General features: G+C 39.8%; 1 protein-coding gene across 2 annotated transcripts in view; it reads right to left on the reverse strand.

Moving 5' to 3' along the window:
• The window catches only part of STARD13 (StAR related lipid transfer domain containing 13), a 220,722-nt gene that overhangs the window by 58,914 nt on the left and 146,842 nt on the right, over positions 1-14,966 (reverse strand). For both annotated transcript variants that reach the window (XM_068526922.1, XM_068526921.1), the window contains exons 2-3: positions 8,994-9,065; positions 6,108-6,189 (exon numbers count right to left, since the gene is read on the reverse strand). In XM_068526922.1, the coding sequence (XP_068383023.1) occupies positions 6,108-6,189; positions 8,994-9,065 (154 nt within the window). The remainder of the gene's footprint in view (positions 1-6,107; positions 6,190-8,993; positions 9,066-14,966) is intronic.

Below are 14,966 nucleotides of genomic sequence, written 5' to 3' on the forward strand. Positions count from 1 at the left end.
GTTCACACCTTCACTAAAGACAGCAGACCTGTCTGGTTTCCGAGACCTGAACATGAGAGCCACACATCTACATATGCCCAGCCAGGCGTCAGTCTTCCCAGCCATGGACATCCTTAGTACAACCTATTTTTTCAAGCCAATGAAAAGTTAACACTGCTCAACAACTCTCCAAGTGTAAATCGGGACCCAGGACATTAATTGTCTGTCCACACAGGAGAGAAACTTCCAAACAAAAAAAGGTGAGTAAGATTCTTGTGGGTAACATTTACAGGAGACCTTCGGCTCTCTTGTTTTCATTTGCCTACCTGGCAGAAGCTACGTGCCCTCTGGCTATGATTCCCGTTAGGATTCTGCATTAGCTCAGCATTTCAAATATGCATGAGAAATGTAGAGCCCACAAAGCTTTAAAAATAAAACGTGAGACCAGCTCTATCACTGTGTCTGCAGTGCAAGAGGAAGAAAACGAACAAAATCAAAACCCCTTATTGCTCTCCAGGCATTAATCATAATATACCATGTGAGTGGGTGAGTGTCTAATTAACTGCTCATCAATCTCAAAGTTTTAAAAGTGCTGTCACTGCCCTCAGGCTGGAAGTCTTCCTTCAGCCTGCTTTCAGGAAATCTGTGTCTTGAAGGAACTCATAAGGAAGGCAAAGAAATTCCACGGGTGTTCCCTTCAGCCAGGCTACCTCCATCTCTGCCTACCTACTCTGCCTGTTTCTTTTGATCACCCCGCTGTGACTACTCCTTTGGCCTCTGTTCTACCCACTGCTCCTGCGCCCTGAGAATCTCAGCTCACATACCTCCAGCCAAATGCTTTTCTTATTTCATAATATTTTTGGAGACGTAGCTGTCCTAAGAATTATTCCAATGATAACAACCTCCTGCCACTCTAACCAATTTTACACAAGCTGGGCCCTTATCAAGAGCACTGTGGTGTCTGGCGTTGTTGCATTCCCACATGTTTATGCAGTACTGTCTTTTGGGTACGTCTGTATGAATCCTGGTATGGGCTGAATCAGAGATGGGTCATGGGTTCTACAAGAGAAGGCTTCCTAATTTTTCTGGCTGACACTACCTTATTATGCAGAACTTTTTATCTTGAAATGATTTCTATACTGGCTAATCTATATCATGGCTGAAATTTTTTTTTTTTTTTAAAGTCGACTTGGATGGAAAAGTCCAGAACTTAGTCAAGGCACCTTAGATCACATGCAGCAGTGAGTAGATAAGGATTTACCACCCATGTGTTTGAGATTCAAAGCTTGACCCACTCAGACACATATGTCATCCAATGAATAGAACTGCACAATCAGAACCGGTTTGCTCCTACAATCCTGATTTAAAAATATGGAATGAAATTTTTATTCTCGGTTTACAATGTAATCCTTGATTTATATTTTAAAAATCTATGCGTAAGCTACTAGAACTAATGAGTAAGTGTAGAAAGACTGCAGGATGCAAATGAACAATATACAAAAAATAAAAAAAAATACTAGCAATGAACAATTGGAGACCGAAACAATAAAAAACAGTACTATTTAGAATAGCACCACAAAACATGAAATTCTTAAGTACTTTCAAGTATGTGTATTACCCATATGCTGAAAACTACAAGTGAGGGTTAAAAAAAAAAAATCAAAAGAGACCTAAACAGAGACATGTACCATGTTTATGAATCAGAAGTCTTGTTACTGTTAAGATATCAATTCTTCCCTAACTGATCTATAGACTCAACACAATCCAAATCAATACTCCAGTAGGATTTTAAAAATTGATATCAACAAGCTGTTTTTAAATTTATATGGAAAGGCAGAGGAACTAAAATAGCCAAAACAATCCTGGCAAAGAAGAACAAAGTTGGAGGACTCACACTACTGGATTCCAAGACATACACAAAGCTAAGTAATCAAGTGCCATATTGATGAAAGAACAGACACATAGATAAACGGAACAGAATAGAGAGTCTAGAAATAGACTCATGCATATATGGTCAATTGATTTACAATATAAGTGCACAGGCAATTCAATGAAGAAAGTATAGTCTTTTCAACATGGTGGTCAACCAATAGGATATTGATAAGCAAAATACGAATCTTGAGCCATACTTTTTACCTTATAAAAAATTAACTTGAAATGGATCATCAATTTACACATAAAACATAAAACTGAAATTTCCAGAAGAAAAACAAAGGAGAAAATAGTTGTGACCTTATGTTAGGCAAAATTTCTTAGGTGTGACATTAAAAACATGAAAAAAAAATGATAAACTGGACTCCAGTAAAATTCAACACTTCTGTGAAAGACATTGTTAAGAGATTGAAAAAATAAGCTACAGACTGGCAGAAAATATAAAAACTCAATAAGAAAACAAACAACCAAATTTTAAAAATAGGCAAAAGACTCAAACAGACACTTTACTAGAGAAGATATATGAATGGCAAATAAGCACATGAAAAGACATTCAACGTCATGACTCATTAAGGACATACAAATTTAAATCACAATGAGAAACACTAGACACCTACTAGAATGGTTAAAAACAAAACAAAACAAAAACTGACAACACCAAGTACCAACGAAGATGTGGAGCAACTGGAACTCTCATACATCGTTGGTGGTAATACAAAATGGTATGGTCACTTTGGAAATGTTTGGTGGTCTCTTATAAAGTTCAAATATACTTATCATATGCACCCTACAATCCCATTCCTAGGAACTTACCCAAAAGAAATGAAAACTTATGTACACACAAAAACTTGAATATGAATGTTTATAGGGGCATTATAGCCACCCAAAGTGGCAACAACTCAAATGTTCTTCATCTGGTGAATGGATAGACAAATTGTAGTATATCCACACAATGGAATACTACTGAGCAATTATATTGATACATGCAACACGGATGAATCTTAGGTGCATTAGTGAAACAAAGGCAGACTCGAAAGGCTACATACTGTTTGATTTCACTTATATAGCATTCTGGAAAAGGCAAAACTATGGGTACAAGAACCAGATCATGGTTGCCAAGGGTTGAGAGTAGGTTGATGACAAAGGTGAACCAGGGAGTTTTTTTAGGTGATGGAGCCGTTCTATATCTTGGTTGTGGTGGTGGTTACATGATTGTAGGCATTTATCAAAACTCAAAGAACTGTACACTGAAAATAGTGAATTTTGCTTTATAAATATACAGAACACCTTGACTTAAAGAAAATATAGATTTAAAAATTCAACTGGGATGATTTCACTTATATATGGAATCTAAAAAACAAAATAAGCAAATATATCTAAACAGAAACAGAGTCATAGAGACAGAAAACAAACAGGTGGTGGCCAGATGGGAGGGGGGTGGAGGGAGGAGAGAAATAGTTAAGGGAGATTAAGGGGTACAAATCTTCGTTTACAGAATTATGAGTCACAGGTATAAAATGTACAGTATGGGGAATATAGTCAATAATTATGTAATATCTCTGTATGGCAACAGATGACAACCAAACTTACTGTGGTGATCATTTTGAAATGTATAGAAATATAGAATCACTATGTTATATACCAGGAACTAACATAGAGTTGTAGGTCAATTATACTTCAAAAACAAACAAACTTACAGAAAAAAGATCAGATCTGTGGCTACCTGAGGTGGGGGGAGGGGGGATTGGATGAAGGTGATCAAAAGGTACAAACTTCCAGTTATAAGATAAATTAGTAGTAGAGATGTAATGTACAAAATGATAAAGATAATTAATACTGCTGTATGTCACATATCTGAACATTGTTGAGAGTAAATCGTAAGAGTTCTCATCACAAGGAAAAATTTTTTTTTCTATTTCTTTAATGTTGTATCTATATGAGATGGTGAATGTTCACTAAACCTATTGTGGTAAACATTTCATAATTATGTAAGTCTAACCATTATGCTGTAAACTTTAAACATATACAGTGCTGTATGTCAATTATATCTCAATAAAACCGGGGAAGAAAACAACAAAAGGCATAATTAGAGAATCAAAGATCTATGAGTATGCAAGAAAATTCAATTGGGAAAAAGATAATGTAATATAATACAATTAACGATAAAAATTATTTCTTTTAAAAAATGCCAGCTTACTAGTAAAAATACTCTTGGTTAAAACTAAGAGGGAAAACTCAGGATGAGGTGGTGGTGGAATAGTTCTGAGTTGGATGAAGCCTTGGTGTGCATCAGACATGCTGAGGAGAAAACAACGCTTTTCCAACTCATTGCCTTTAAATAATTACCACCAGGACTTCCCTGGTGGCACAGTGGTTAAGAACCCGCCTGCCAATGCAGGGGACACAGGTTCGAGCCCTGGTCCGGGAAGATCCCACACGCCGCGGAGCAACTAAGCTCACGTGCCGCATCTACTGAAGACCGTGCACCTAGAGCCCGTGCTCCACAACAAGAGAAGCCACCGCAATGAGAAGCCCGTGCACTGCAACAAGGAGTAGCCCCCACTCGCCGCAACTAAGGAAAGCCCGCATGCAGCAACGAAGACCCAATGCAGCCAAAAATAAAATAAAATAAATTTATATATATATAAAAAAACGAATTACAACCAAACTACCCATTCTTCTTGTAAACGCTCACAAATGGCATTTTGTGCTTGTTTGTTTTTGAGTCCAAATAGCCAGTTCCTGCAATTTGAGATTTGAAGAGTTCTTTGCTCTTCTACCCACTTAAGCAAACCCACAGTAATGCTTTCCTTCAACATTCAGAGATCATTCCTTAACGCAAATCTATCTTCATATAGGAATCACAGAGTGACCAGCTTATGAATGCAGAAATATATATGTCTACAGAAATCAGCAAGCGTATGGTTACTTATACACTATTCTAATATATATTGGTGTGTCCTTATCTTGACAAAAGTTTTCCTCATCATTACTTTCCTCTATAAACTATCTCTTCTTTTCTTTTTTTTTGGCTGTGTTGGTCTTCGTTGCTGTGCACAGGCTTTCTCTAGAGCACAGGCTCATTAGTTGTGGGGCACGGGCTTAGTTGCTCCGCGGCATGTGGGATCTTCCCGGACCAGGGCTCGAACCCGTGTACCCTGCATTGGCAGGCGGATCCTTAACCACTGCGCCAGGGCTCAAACCCATGTCCCCTGCGTTGGCAGGCAGATTCTTAACCACTGTGCCACCAGGGAAGTCCCTAAACTACCATCTCTTCTATGTCAAATGCAGAATGTACAAGGAAAAAATGTTGGACTGCAAGTTATGAGGACTGCAGTTTTAAAGTCAGTTTAGCCCATAACTAGCTCTGTAGCCTTGGAAAAATGACTCACCTCTTGTAACTAATATTTATTTCCAGCTCTGACCTCTCTCCAGGGCTTTAGTTAGGAAACTTCAAATTCCTACAGACACATAGAACCTCTCATGCACATTTAATTGTTCAGAGATATTGATTACATTGACATCTTTTATTATTACTCAAATTATAATTGTTTTATTTGTTCATGTATGTATGGTTCATTTCTTCAGTTAGATTTCTCCAACCAGATTAGACATTCTCTGAGGGGAGGGAGTTATTCATCTATACATCTTTGTCTCCTTATATCATCTATCACATAGTGAAGGCTTAAATATTTCAGTTTGCAGATATAATTACTTGAGCTTACATATTCTAGTTTGCTGATATAATCATTTGTCTTTGCAAAAAATACAGCTGAGTTTGACATACTCATGGAGCTCTACAGGGCCCTCCCTGACCACTCATGCTCTGGTCCCCCACAATGCCTTCTCCCACTAACCCACCCACACCCAATCACTGTCTATAGCCTCAGTTTGTTTTACTTTTTAAACATAGCTTAACACTCTCTGAGATAATCTCTCCTTCTCCCTCTTTTTCTCTCACTCACTCTCTCTTTTTCCCAATCTATTGTCTGAAGCTTCCTACTAGGATTTAAGCTCCATGAAACCAGGGACTGATCATGCTCACCATAATATACTTAGAGCCTGGACCCATGCCTGGCATATAGTAGGCGCTCAATAAGTACTTACTGAATTGTTGTTGAACTTGCCCCTCAATATAGTGATAACTATTAGACATTGAACAATCAAAAGAAACAAAAATACTTCACATGATTTACCTGTAAAGAGGTTCTACAAGGTCTTTTTCAAGAAAATCATGATCGTTCTTGACAGCCACAATGTTGATGGGAAATTGTGAGTCTGAAAGAGACAAAGAGAGACAAAGGAGTTTATGCGCCTTGTTTTATCTGAATGGGCACCAATATCTTCAGGCCACCACGTTTCTGTACTCATGGCTGATCTTAACAGCAGTTACTCCCCATTGACAGGTGTGTTGGTAATGCATAGAGAGCAGAAAGTTTTACTTTTATCCCAATAACTGCTTTTAAGAATACAAAGAAGTGTGAAATATGAAAATAACCAAGTGTTTGACCTTGGATAGGATTGCATACCAAGTGCCTGCATTTTTATAGCTAATCACTATCACAGACTTTTGCCTGTATGGAGAACCTTCCCACTCTCACCACCCACCTAAGGTGGAGGTTGCTGACTTCTGTCCTGATCCGTTCATGAAATACTTAGTTTGGCAGATTTTTTTTTTTCCTTCAGAAAGGAAAATACCGGAAGCTCAAAGGCCTCAAGTATTTTATTTTGTAGCAAAATCTTGAGTCACTTTGGAGTATCAGCAAAATACTCAAACAATGATTCTATCCAATAAAAAAGGAGAAATTCCAACATTGTAACTTTTCTCCCACAGACTACTCATGCCAGATTTGGAGGTCATGGGCAATGCTCAGGTCACAGTGTTAATTTTAGGTACCTCATTTGTGGAGGTAAAAATCTGGAGATCATTGGAATAGAGTCCATGGCCAAATCTAACCATCAATGTTGGTCCATTATCATCATCCTACCATTCTTTCTCTTTCTCATCTTATATTTGACATTTGCCAATCATAATAAATCTAAGGGTACCAATTTTCTTATTGTAAGTTGAAAAGAGAAACAATTCCTCTTCTGGTGAGAAAAAGTGAATTCCAGAGTGAATTCCAGACGGTGCCTGAATGTAGACTGTCTCATTCTGCTAGAGAGGGAGTTAATGTGTAGTCATGAGGAACACAGACATGGAAGCCCAGCTGCTCTGGCTTTTTAAGTCGTGGCTCTGCTACTCACTAGCTGTAGACTGTGGGCAAGTCACTTAACCTCCTCTGGGACTCTGTTTCCTCATCTGTAAAATGGGGATGATGATAATTATAATACCTCCCCTATGGTGTTGTGAATATTAAATGAATAGTACATGTACAGTGCTTTGAACAGTAGCTGACACATAGTAAGCTCTATAGAAGTATTTTTCTTATTCTTATTACATCCATTAAATGCATATGGCTTAAACACAATCTGACAAGTCCATCTCACTTATGAGATATCTTTACTTCTTAGTCATTTATAGACTCTTCAGATTTAAATTGCATAGTATTTTGAGTGCACATTACAGTAGAAAATCTATCTACTGAAGGAGCATTCTGACTCTTCCACTTTATAATCTTGTAAAAGTCACTTAACCTTTTTGGGTCTCTCATAATCAGTGCATTGCTGGTGGGGGTGTGGGAATAGCGGCTGCTTAGACCAAAACTGTAAGACCCTCCTCCTTGTCTAAAAGGCTATGGTTTTTTGAAAGCTTTTATCAGAGACTTTAGACTTCACAGCACATTCAGAATTTAAGTGAGAGAAGTTGAAGGTTTTTTGTGTGTTTGTTTTGTTTTTTTTTTAATATAAAACTGAGCTTCTAGGTGAATGGATGAGATTCACCAGTGAGTAAAGGTTAATTTTGTTGATTCTTTCCATCCTACATGAATTTTACGTCATCAGGAACAGAAGTCTATACTGTCTAGTATACTACACATGCTCAGTTTACCCCTAAAGATTCACTCTCCACTTTTCTGTGAACTGCTTTGTGCCCCAGGATCAGCTGTGGATGGCATTCAAGGGGATCCATGTCCTCTGCTTCCTTTTGTGTTTGGCCAATGGGAAGCCCTGGCTGGAGATGGAGGGAGGGAGGAGTGTGAGGTCAGGGCATTTACTCTCCTGGTTGTCTCCAGGGGAGGCTGCCATCACCAGCTGTGTCCTCCACTCCTAGGGCCTGCTCTGAGATCTTCTCTCCTTCTGGGTTCTGGCACCCTCTCCCTCCATTTATGGCTTTGGGCCTAGGGTAGTGACAGCTCTGCTGCTACAAGCTCTGGGCTCCTGGACTGTTCCTCGTGGTTTCCTATGCCCTGCCCACATCTTTGTAATGAACACTTTTAGAAATAAATCCCCCTCAGATTGTCTTGAGTATGCCACCTGCTTACTGCTGGGATCCTGACTAATTCACTATACGACTATCCAGGAAGCAGATGCTTTGGTTATAATTTTAGGTATCAGTAAGATAAAGATGAGTAAGTTTATTAACTGTCAAAACATCAATGGAAGTAAGTATGATGCTGGCAATAGAAGCACCTTACTTAAAACCCTGAAAAATAACATCCGATCCATGTTACATCTTAAGCATTTTCAGGTTAAGTAAACAGAACTCAAGAAAAGTCTCAAGATAAATTAGTTTTGTGATTTCTAGGAAATTTATCAACAATTCATTTATTGTACTTTCAAGAAAACAGAGAGTGACGAAAAAACACGGAAAAGGATAAGGAAGGAAGTGCAGAAAAGCTGCTGATGGCAGAACACTGGAAGGAAAAGGCAGAGCTGGGATCGGCGGTAGAGATGAGAAGCAGAAAGAGCAAAGCAAAAAGTAAAGAAGGGAGAAGCAGGGAGGGGCAGAAGGTGAGGCAGGCTCAGGAAGCAAGCCTCATTCCTAAATCGGCATCAGTATAAGCCCTGGGCATTGCAAAGGTGGAGGCAAGGAGAAAGCAAGAGGAAAAAAATGCTTGAGAAAGATCTGGAAGTCAAAACACACCACAGGACATATTTTGAGTTTATCCTCTTTATAAAGAGAGAAGAAGAGCCCAACTTACCCTCATATAACTGAGCGTACTGCGGAAACCCGGCAGCACGGAGCCAGTCACATGCTTCCTTCGCCTCAATTTCTGAAAAATACAACAAAGGGAAATGTGTGAGTCCAATGGCCACCCACCGGTCTCCACCTCCGCAATCAATGAGGAACTGGTGAGCACTGTGCATGTTATTACAAAGCAAAATTGTTCTCAGGTAAGTCTGTGTAAGTAGCCTACCCAGAAAAGGGTATAAAGTGAGCAGGTATCACAAAGGTACTTGTTACGTGTCTGCTAAGATTATCTTCAATGTTGATCCATAAGTATTTGGATAATAGTAAAACCACAGACTACAGAACACAAAGGCTGGGTTTCAGGGAGGGAAAAATGTCTTATTTATACACTAGGGAACCAGGGGACTAAGGAGGAGGCGGAAAAACTTCCTTATGATTTTTTTTTTAATAAATTGTTTTAAACTTTCAAAGATAAAGCTAAGACTATTTATTCTACATTCCTTTATTCTTTTACTCTGGGGATAATGAAAGAACAAATACAACTGGGCAGTTTGTGAAAATGTATTTTCTCATGAAGGAAGGTATTAACAAAAATCCAATGTTTTACTATTTCTTTAATTTTACTAATGGCTTTAATTCCAAATGCCCTGTAATAAGATGTGCATTCATCAAGCACATTCTAATGATTTTCAAGCTGCAGAGTGCAGCATGGAACAGTAAAGCTGGTTATCTGGAATTGAGACGTGTTTGATGGGGCTGCTAGAATCTCTGAGGGCCAAACCCAAGAGGTTGATATGTCCTTTGGGTGACCAATTTTGGTATGGACATACCAAGAGTGCACGGGACCACCTGCCTGGAGAACTTTGGAGGGAGATGGGGAGAGCCTACAGTATGTGAACCAGGTCACTTTTTGACCTCGTGGATCCTGGATCATTTCCCAACCACAACTCTGTTAGATAAATATGAATGCAGGGGAAAAGAAGTTCGTCTGTCAAAAGTCCAGTTTCCCCAAACAAAATTAAACAGCCGATTATAACAGGTCTCTACCCAGGCCTCTTCCTCTGCTGTTGGGAGGGAGCCCGGTCAGGTCACTGTATTTCCATTTACTCTGACGTTCGTTTTCCCCTGTAGCCAAAGTTGGAGAGTACCAGGTGCTCTTGGGATCACTGCATAAAAACGATCCACGCTAGTATCAGCAGTGGGCCAGAGACTACAACCTACGTTGAAAGCTCAATGTCTTTGCAGCATAATGTTCAATGTGACAGAGCTATCTGGTCTATGTTAGGAAAACAGACCAAAGGCCAGATCATCCACAGGCTCCAAAGGGAAGAGCAAAAGCCTAAAGCCCCAAGCCCCGTCCCACTGATCTGGCTGGATATGGGTTGAGATATGTTATTAAATCCAGGGAAACAGAGCCTGTGGTGGCCCCTGTCCCAGAGTCCCTGCTTCTTTTGGCATCCCCTAATCCATTGTCATTCCAGAGACTGATGATTTCTAAATCTTGGGTTTTTTCTCTGACATGAGGGCTTTTTTTACATACTTACTACCAGCACAGACCTAATAGGTCTCATTCCTGCCTTGTACACATCACTCAGAAATATCTAGGGCACCAAGCTGGAAATAAAAGCATTTCTATGAGGAGGGGTGAGACCCACAAGTGCAGTTCAAAATGAATTCGCTGGATTGTACTGTATTGGCTAACTTGGGTTTTCCCTTTGGAAGGTACAAAGGGCAATTATTTTATGTCTCTAAAGTTTTATTTAGTACTCATTTGAGAGTCCTTATGTGAAGGCTTCCACTTTGATAACTGCACAAGTACTTCAGGGGAAGTAGGAAATGCACATTCTGACTGTAACATGGAGAAAATGTGAGTTACTCCCGAGTCAAAGATAGGCTGTTGCCTTCTAAAATTTCAAGCTTCAGATTTGCTTTCTTCTTCAATAAACTACAGTGGCTAGTGATGAGAAAATACCTAATTTCTAGACATGCTCTAAACAGTTATGAGTCAGCAAGTCTTAGAGAGAAGCACAGAATTCTGTTATGTGAACTACATGAATAGTATGCCTTTTTCTATTTTATTATTGCTTTTACTATTATTGAAATATACTGTTAAGCAGGAGAGCCCCAGAGAGACAGATCACGAAGAACAAATGGGGGCGACTTGGAAGGCAGGAGCTCTGCCACACAGCAAGCTCAAACGGGAGCAGGAAGTAGCTTGTAAAGGAGCATACACTCCACCAGATGCTGTGGTAAGAAGGACAGAGAGCTGGGGGAGAGGTGGGCAGCAGGGGTCCTCATGGAAAGACTCTCTTTGAAACTAAGGCTCTGGTTGGGCAATGGAAGAGGGCTCAGGCTAGCCTGGGAGATTTTATTTAAAAGGCTCCCTAGATAACTTCGTTTTGTTTTTTCATAAGAGTAACATAGATAATGAGCTGAAACTCTACCCATACATAAACATAAATAATCAAACCTTAACCAGAACCCAGGTAAATCAAACTCTCAAATAAGCTGATTTTTTAAAATGGGTTGGCATTTTGTTTTTAAGTCTCCCAGGCAAAAGACAACAAAAGCTGCAATTAGTAAATAATAAATGAGAAGAAGCCACATCCCAGCCACGGTGGATGGCCCCTCCCCATCACTCTCCACACCCAATTTGCTGTTCTATTCCTGAAATGTCTCCCAAACACACTCTCCCTACTCTTAAGGGCAAAACCACCTAGTGACAAAGCAAACAAACAAAATAATGGAGCACAATTAACCACTATCAAATGTGACTTTGCCCATCAAGTTGAGTTGGAAATAAAAAGAGCCTTACGATTCCTACTGATTCCCCACAGCCCCTACTAACACCTGTCAGCCAAATGCTAATGTTTTCCCCAGGGCGTATTACCCATGCAACAGCCAAAATGCCTGGAGAAGTAAGAAGGAATCATTACTGCCAGTGTCATGTTTCACAAGGCCTTCATAATGAGAGTTAAATGACATTTGAGAGAGTGTGAAAATCTCTTTTCCACTGAGCTCTTGCTTAGCCAGCACAAAATTATGTAAAGGCTTTAAGGGCCATTCAAATCACATTTTGACAGTTTTATTTGTTCCCCATTTCCAACCCACACCTGGCCCTGTGGCATCTCCAGGGCTAAAAAGGCAAAGCACCAACCTTCTGCAAGTCTCCTGCAGCAAACCTAAGTGTGGGGAGAAACCAGAGAATGCCCTTGACAGACTGGCCTACTGATCTCTACCATGGTTACCACATTGTAACTGGAGAAAATTCAGTCTGTTTGGCTCCGGATATGATAGGATTTCAATAGAATTTTTGTAATTATTATATATAAAAATCATTTCCATTTTACTCTAGAGTGAGTATCTGTTTTTGCTTGCCTGACATCCTTCCCCCCTTGCTCGGATAACAGAGCCACTTCTACATGGTTTAGGTGGGGCTGACACGCCTGGTCCCCTCCAACCACATTCCTTGGCCCCATCACCACCACCCACATGGATGACCTGCTCCTTAAGAGAACCCATTCCCCTAAGTCCAAGGAAACCACGGAGCTTTGGGATATTAAGTCAACTGTTGTTTGGGGGCTGAAATCAACTGGTTGAAAAGGGAGATATTCAGTTTTTCAATTGGTAGCTTGACCTGCACAAAAGCCAAGCAAACCTTTTCAATTGATAAATAAAGAAGACAGTTTGGCGCTTGGCATGCTCTTCCATCACATCTCTGTGATTCTACTTGGGGGAAAGTCACTCACTTTGCCTCAGTTGCCTTGCCTACATCCTTAGACTATGATCGGACCTCTGTCCAGAGACAGACACAGCAGAGGGAGGCTGTCTCATTGGGTGCCCGAGTTGCTGCACATCAAAGGGCATGAGAATGAAGTCACTGTGGAAATTACCATGGCCTGTGACACTGGTTTTAGAAAGTATTATCATGTTTCTTAATTACATATGCTCAGTGTTAAAAACTTGTAAAAATACAGAAAGGCACAATGAAAGAAAAAAAGTCAACTCTTGTCCCATTAGTTAACATAATTCAATATATGTTATTTGTCAAACTGGTAGTGATGGAAATATCTTTGGTTGACTACTTTCTGCATATAACAAAATACATTGTGAATATTTTCCCATATCACGGTATTGTTGGTAAATATGGAAAATTTACTTTGTTTTGAGAATGATGCTTATTTTTTAAATACCTAATTTTTGAATACTGCCAATTGAGCTGACAACATCAAGGTAGCCAAGAGAAAACAGTTCAGTAGGGCTTCATCAACACAGTCTGACTGTGGAGAAGGCTGCAGGTCTATGTGAGTTAAAAGAGATTTACAAGCTGTTTCTTTAAGGAAATATCATTCGATGTTTGTACAGTCAGGTGGACAAGGCTCCAGAGGGCCTCAGTCAAGTAAGGCGTTGGATTGAGCGCAGCAAATTTACCACCCAGGTTTGCAGGCCTCCTTTCTTGTTACTCTCTCACTGAATTTTTAAACTGGTGCTTCTAAAGTACTCGGAACAGTGTGTTCTCCTACCTAAGCATTTAAATACATTTTTTTTTTAAAATTTACGTTATTCTCGGCATAGCAAATACTTTTCCCATAGCTAACCCAAAGGGATACTCTTCTTTCTAAATACCCAAAGGGACACTCTTCTTTCTAAGGGACACTCTTCTTCTAAACCAAAAATTCCAATTAGGGCCAAATTAAGTATTATTATCATCAGAAAATTAGCTGGCTAGAAGGAACCCGGTTTACCGTGGAAAGTTTTTTTTTTTTTTTAATTAATTAATTAATTTATTTATTTATGGCTGTGTTGGGTCTTTGTTTCTGTGCGAGGGCTTTCTCTAGTTGTGGCAAGCGGGGGCCACTCCTCATCGCGGTGCGCGGGCCTCTCACTATCGCGGCCTCTCTTGTTGCGGAGCACAGGCTCCAGACGCGCAGGCTCAGTAATTGTGGCTCACGGGCCCAGCTGCTCTGCAGCATGTGGGATCTTCCCAGACCAGGGCTCGAACCCGTGTCCCCTGCATTGGCAGGCAGATTCTCAACCACTGTGCCACCAGGGAAGCCCTACCGTGGAAAGTTTAAGGCATATGTATTTATGTTCTTCTTACAAATCTCCTGGAATTTTAATGAACAAACTGGCTCCAATTTAAGTAGGTCTTAAACGTTCATTCTTAAACGTTCATTCAAAGTACTCAAGAGAAGTTGGGAACGAAAGACAACATGGATCTCCACGTGATTTAGAAAGGTGGGCTTTAGAACAGTGTTTTGTTTTTTTCATTTAATCTGGCTGACATGGTGGGCACCCTGCTTCTGAAAGATTATGGGTGACTCAACCACCACAGGATGTCTGCAGTTGATGCAATTATCACTATTAAAGCATATCCACGGTATTAACATTTCAACAGGCTCATGGTTGTCGGCTTAGGATGGTTTGCACGGCTGAGTTAGCTTCATTATTCACGAACTTCTTCAGACAAATGACTCCTTTGTTTTCAGATGAAATTTCTCAAGTGAAGTCCCTATTTACTGAAGCTGTGTTTATTCCATAGGCTGTATTTATTCCACAGGCTAGGCCAAATTTGTCAAAACCAGTGCCAGAGTATCCATCCCGTCCATATGTGGATGAGAATGATGCAAGCATTAATATTATGTAGGCCCATGAACTACCACCATCATCCTTCTCCCGGGAGGGCTTTATAACCCTAATCACAGGTTCAGGAGGGAACGCCAAGTTTTGTAGTAACAATAGGCTTTGATTTAGATCCCATGTCATGGCAACAGGATACATCTTTTTGCATTCTTTGAATTATATAATACATTTATTGCAATGTGTAAAAGGCCTGAATGAGTCTTAAATGTATACCAAATATAATTATTTTCTAATGTGCATAACATTTTATTTCCATGATATTCTAAGTTACTAACAGAATTAAAATACAGGTTATTTTAGAAATTTAAGATTATTAATCTCTGAACATTCAAATCAGTGA

The sequence above is a fragment of the Eschrichtius robustus genome, chromosome 18, assembly GCF_028021215.1.
Source record: "Eschrichtius robustus isolate mEscRob2 chromosome 18, mEscRob2.pri, whole genome shotgun sequence".
NCBI classification, from domain to species: domain Eukaryota; kingdom Metazoa; phylum Chordata; class Mammalia; order Artiodactyla; family Eschrichtiidae; genus Eschrichtius; species Eschrichtius robustus.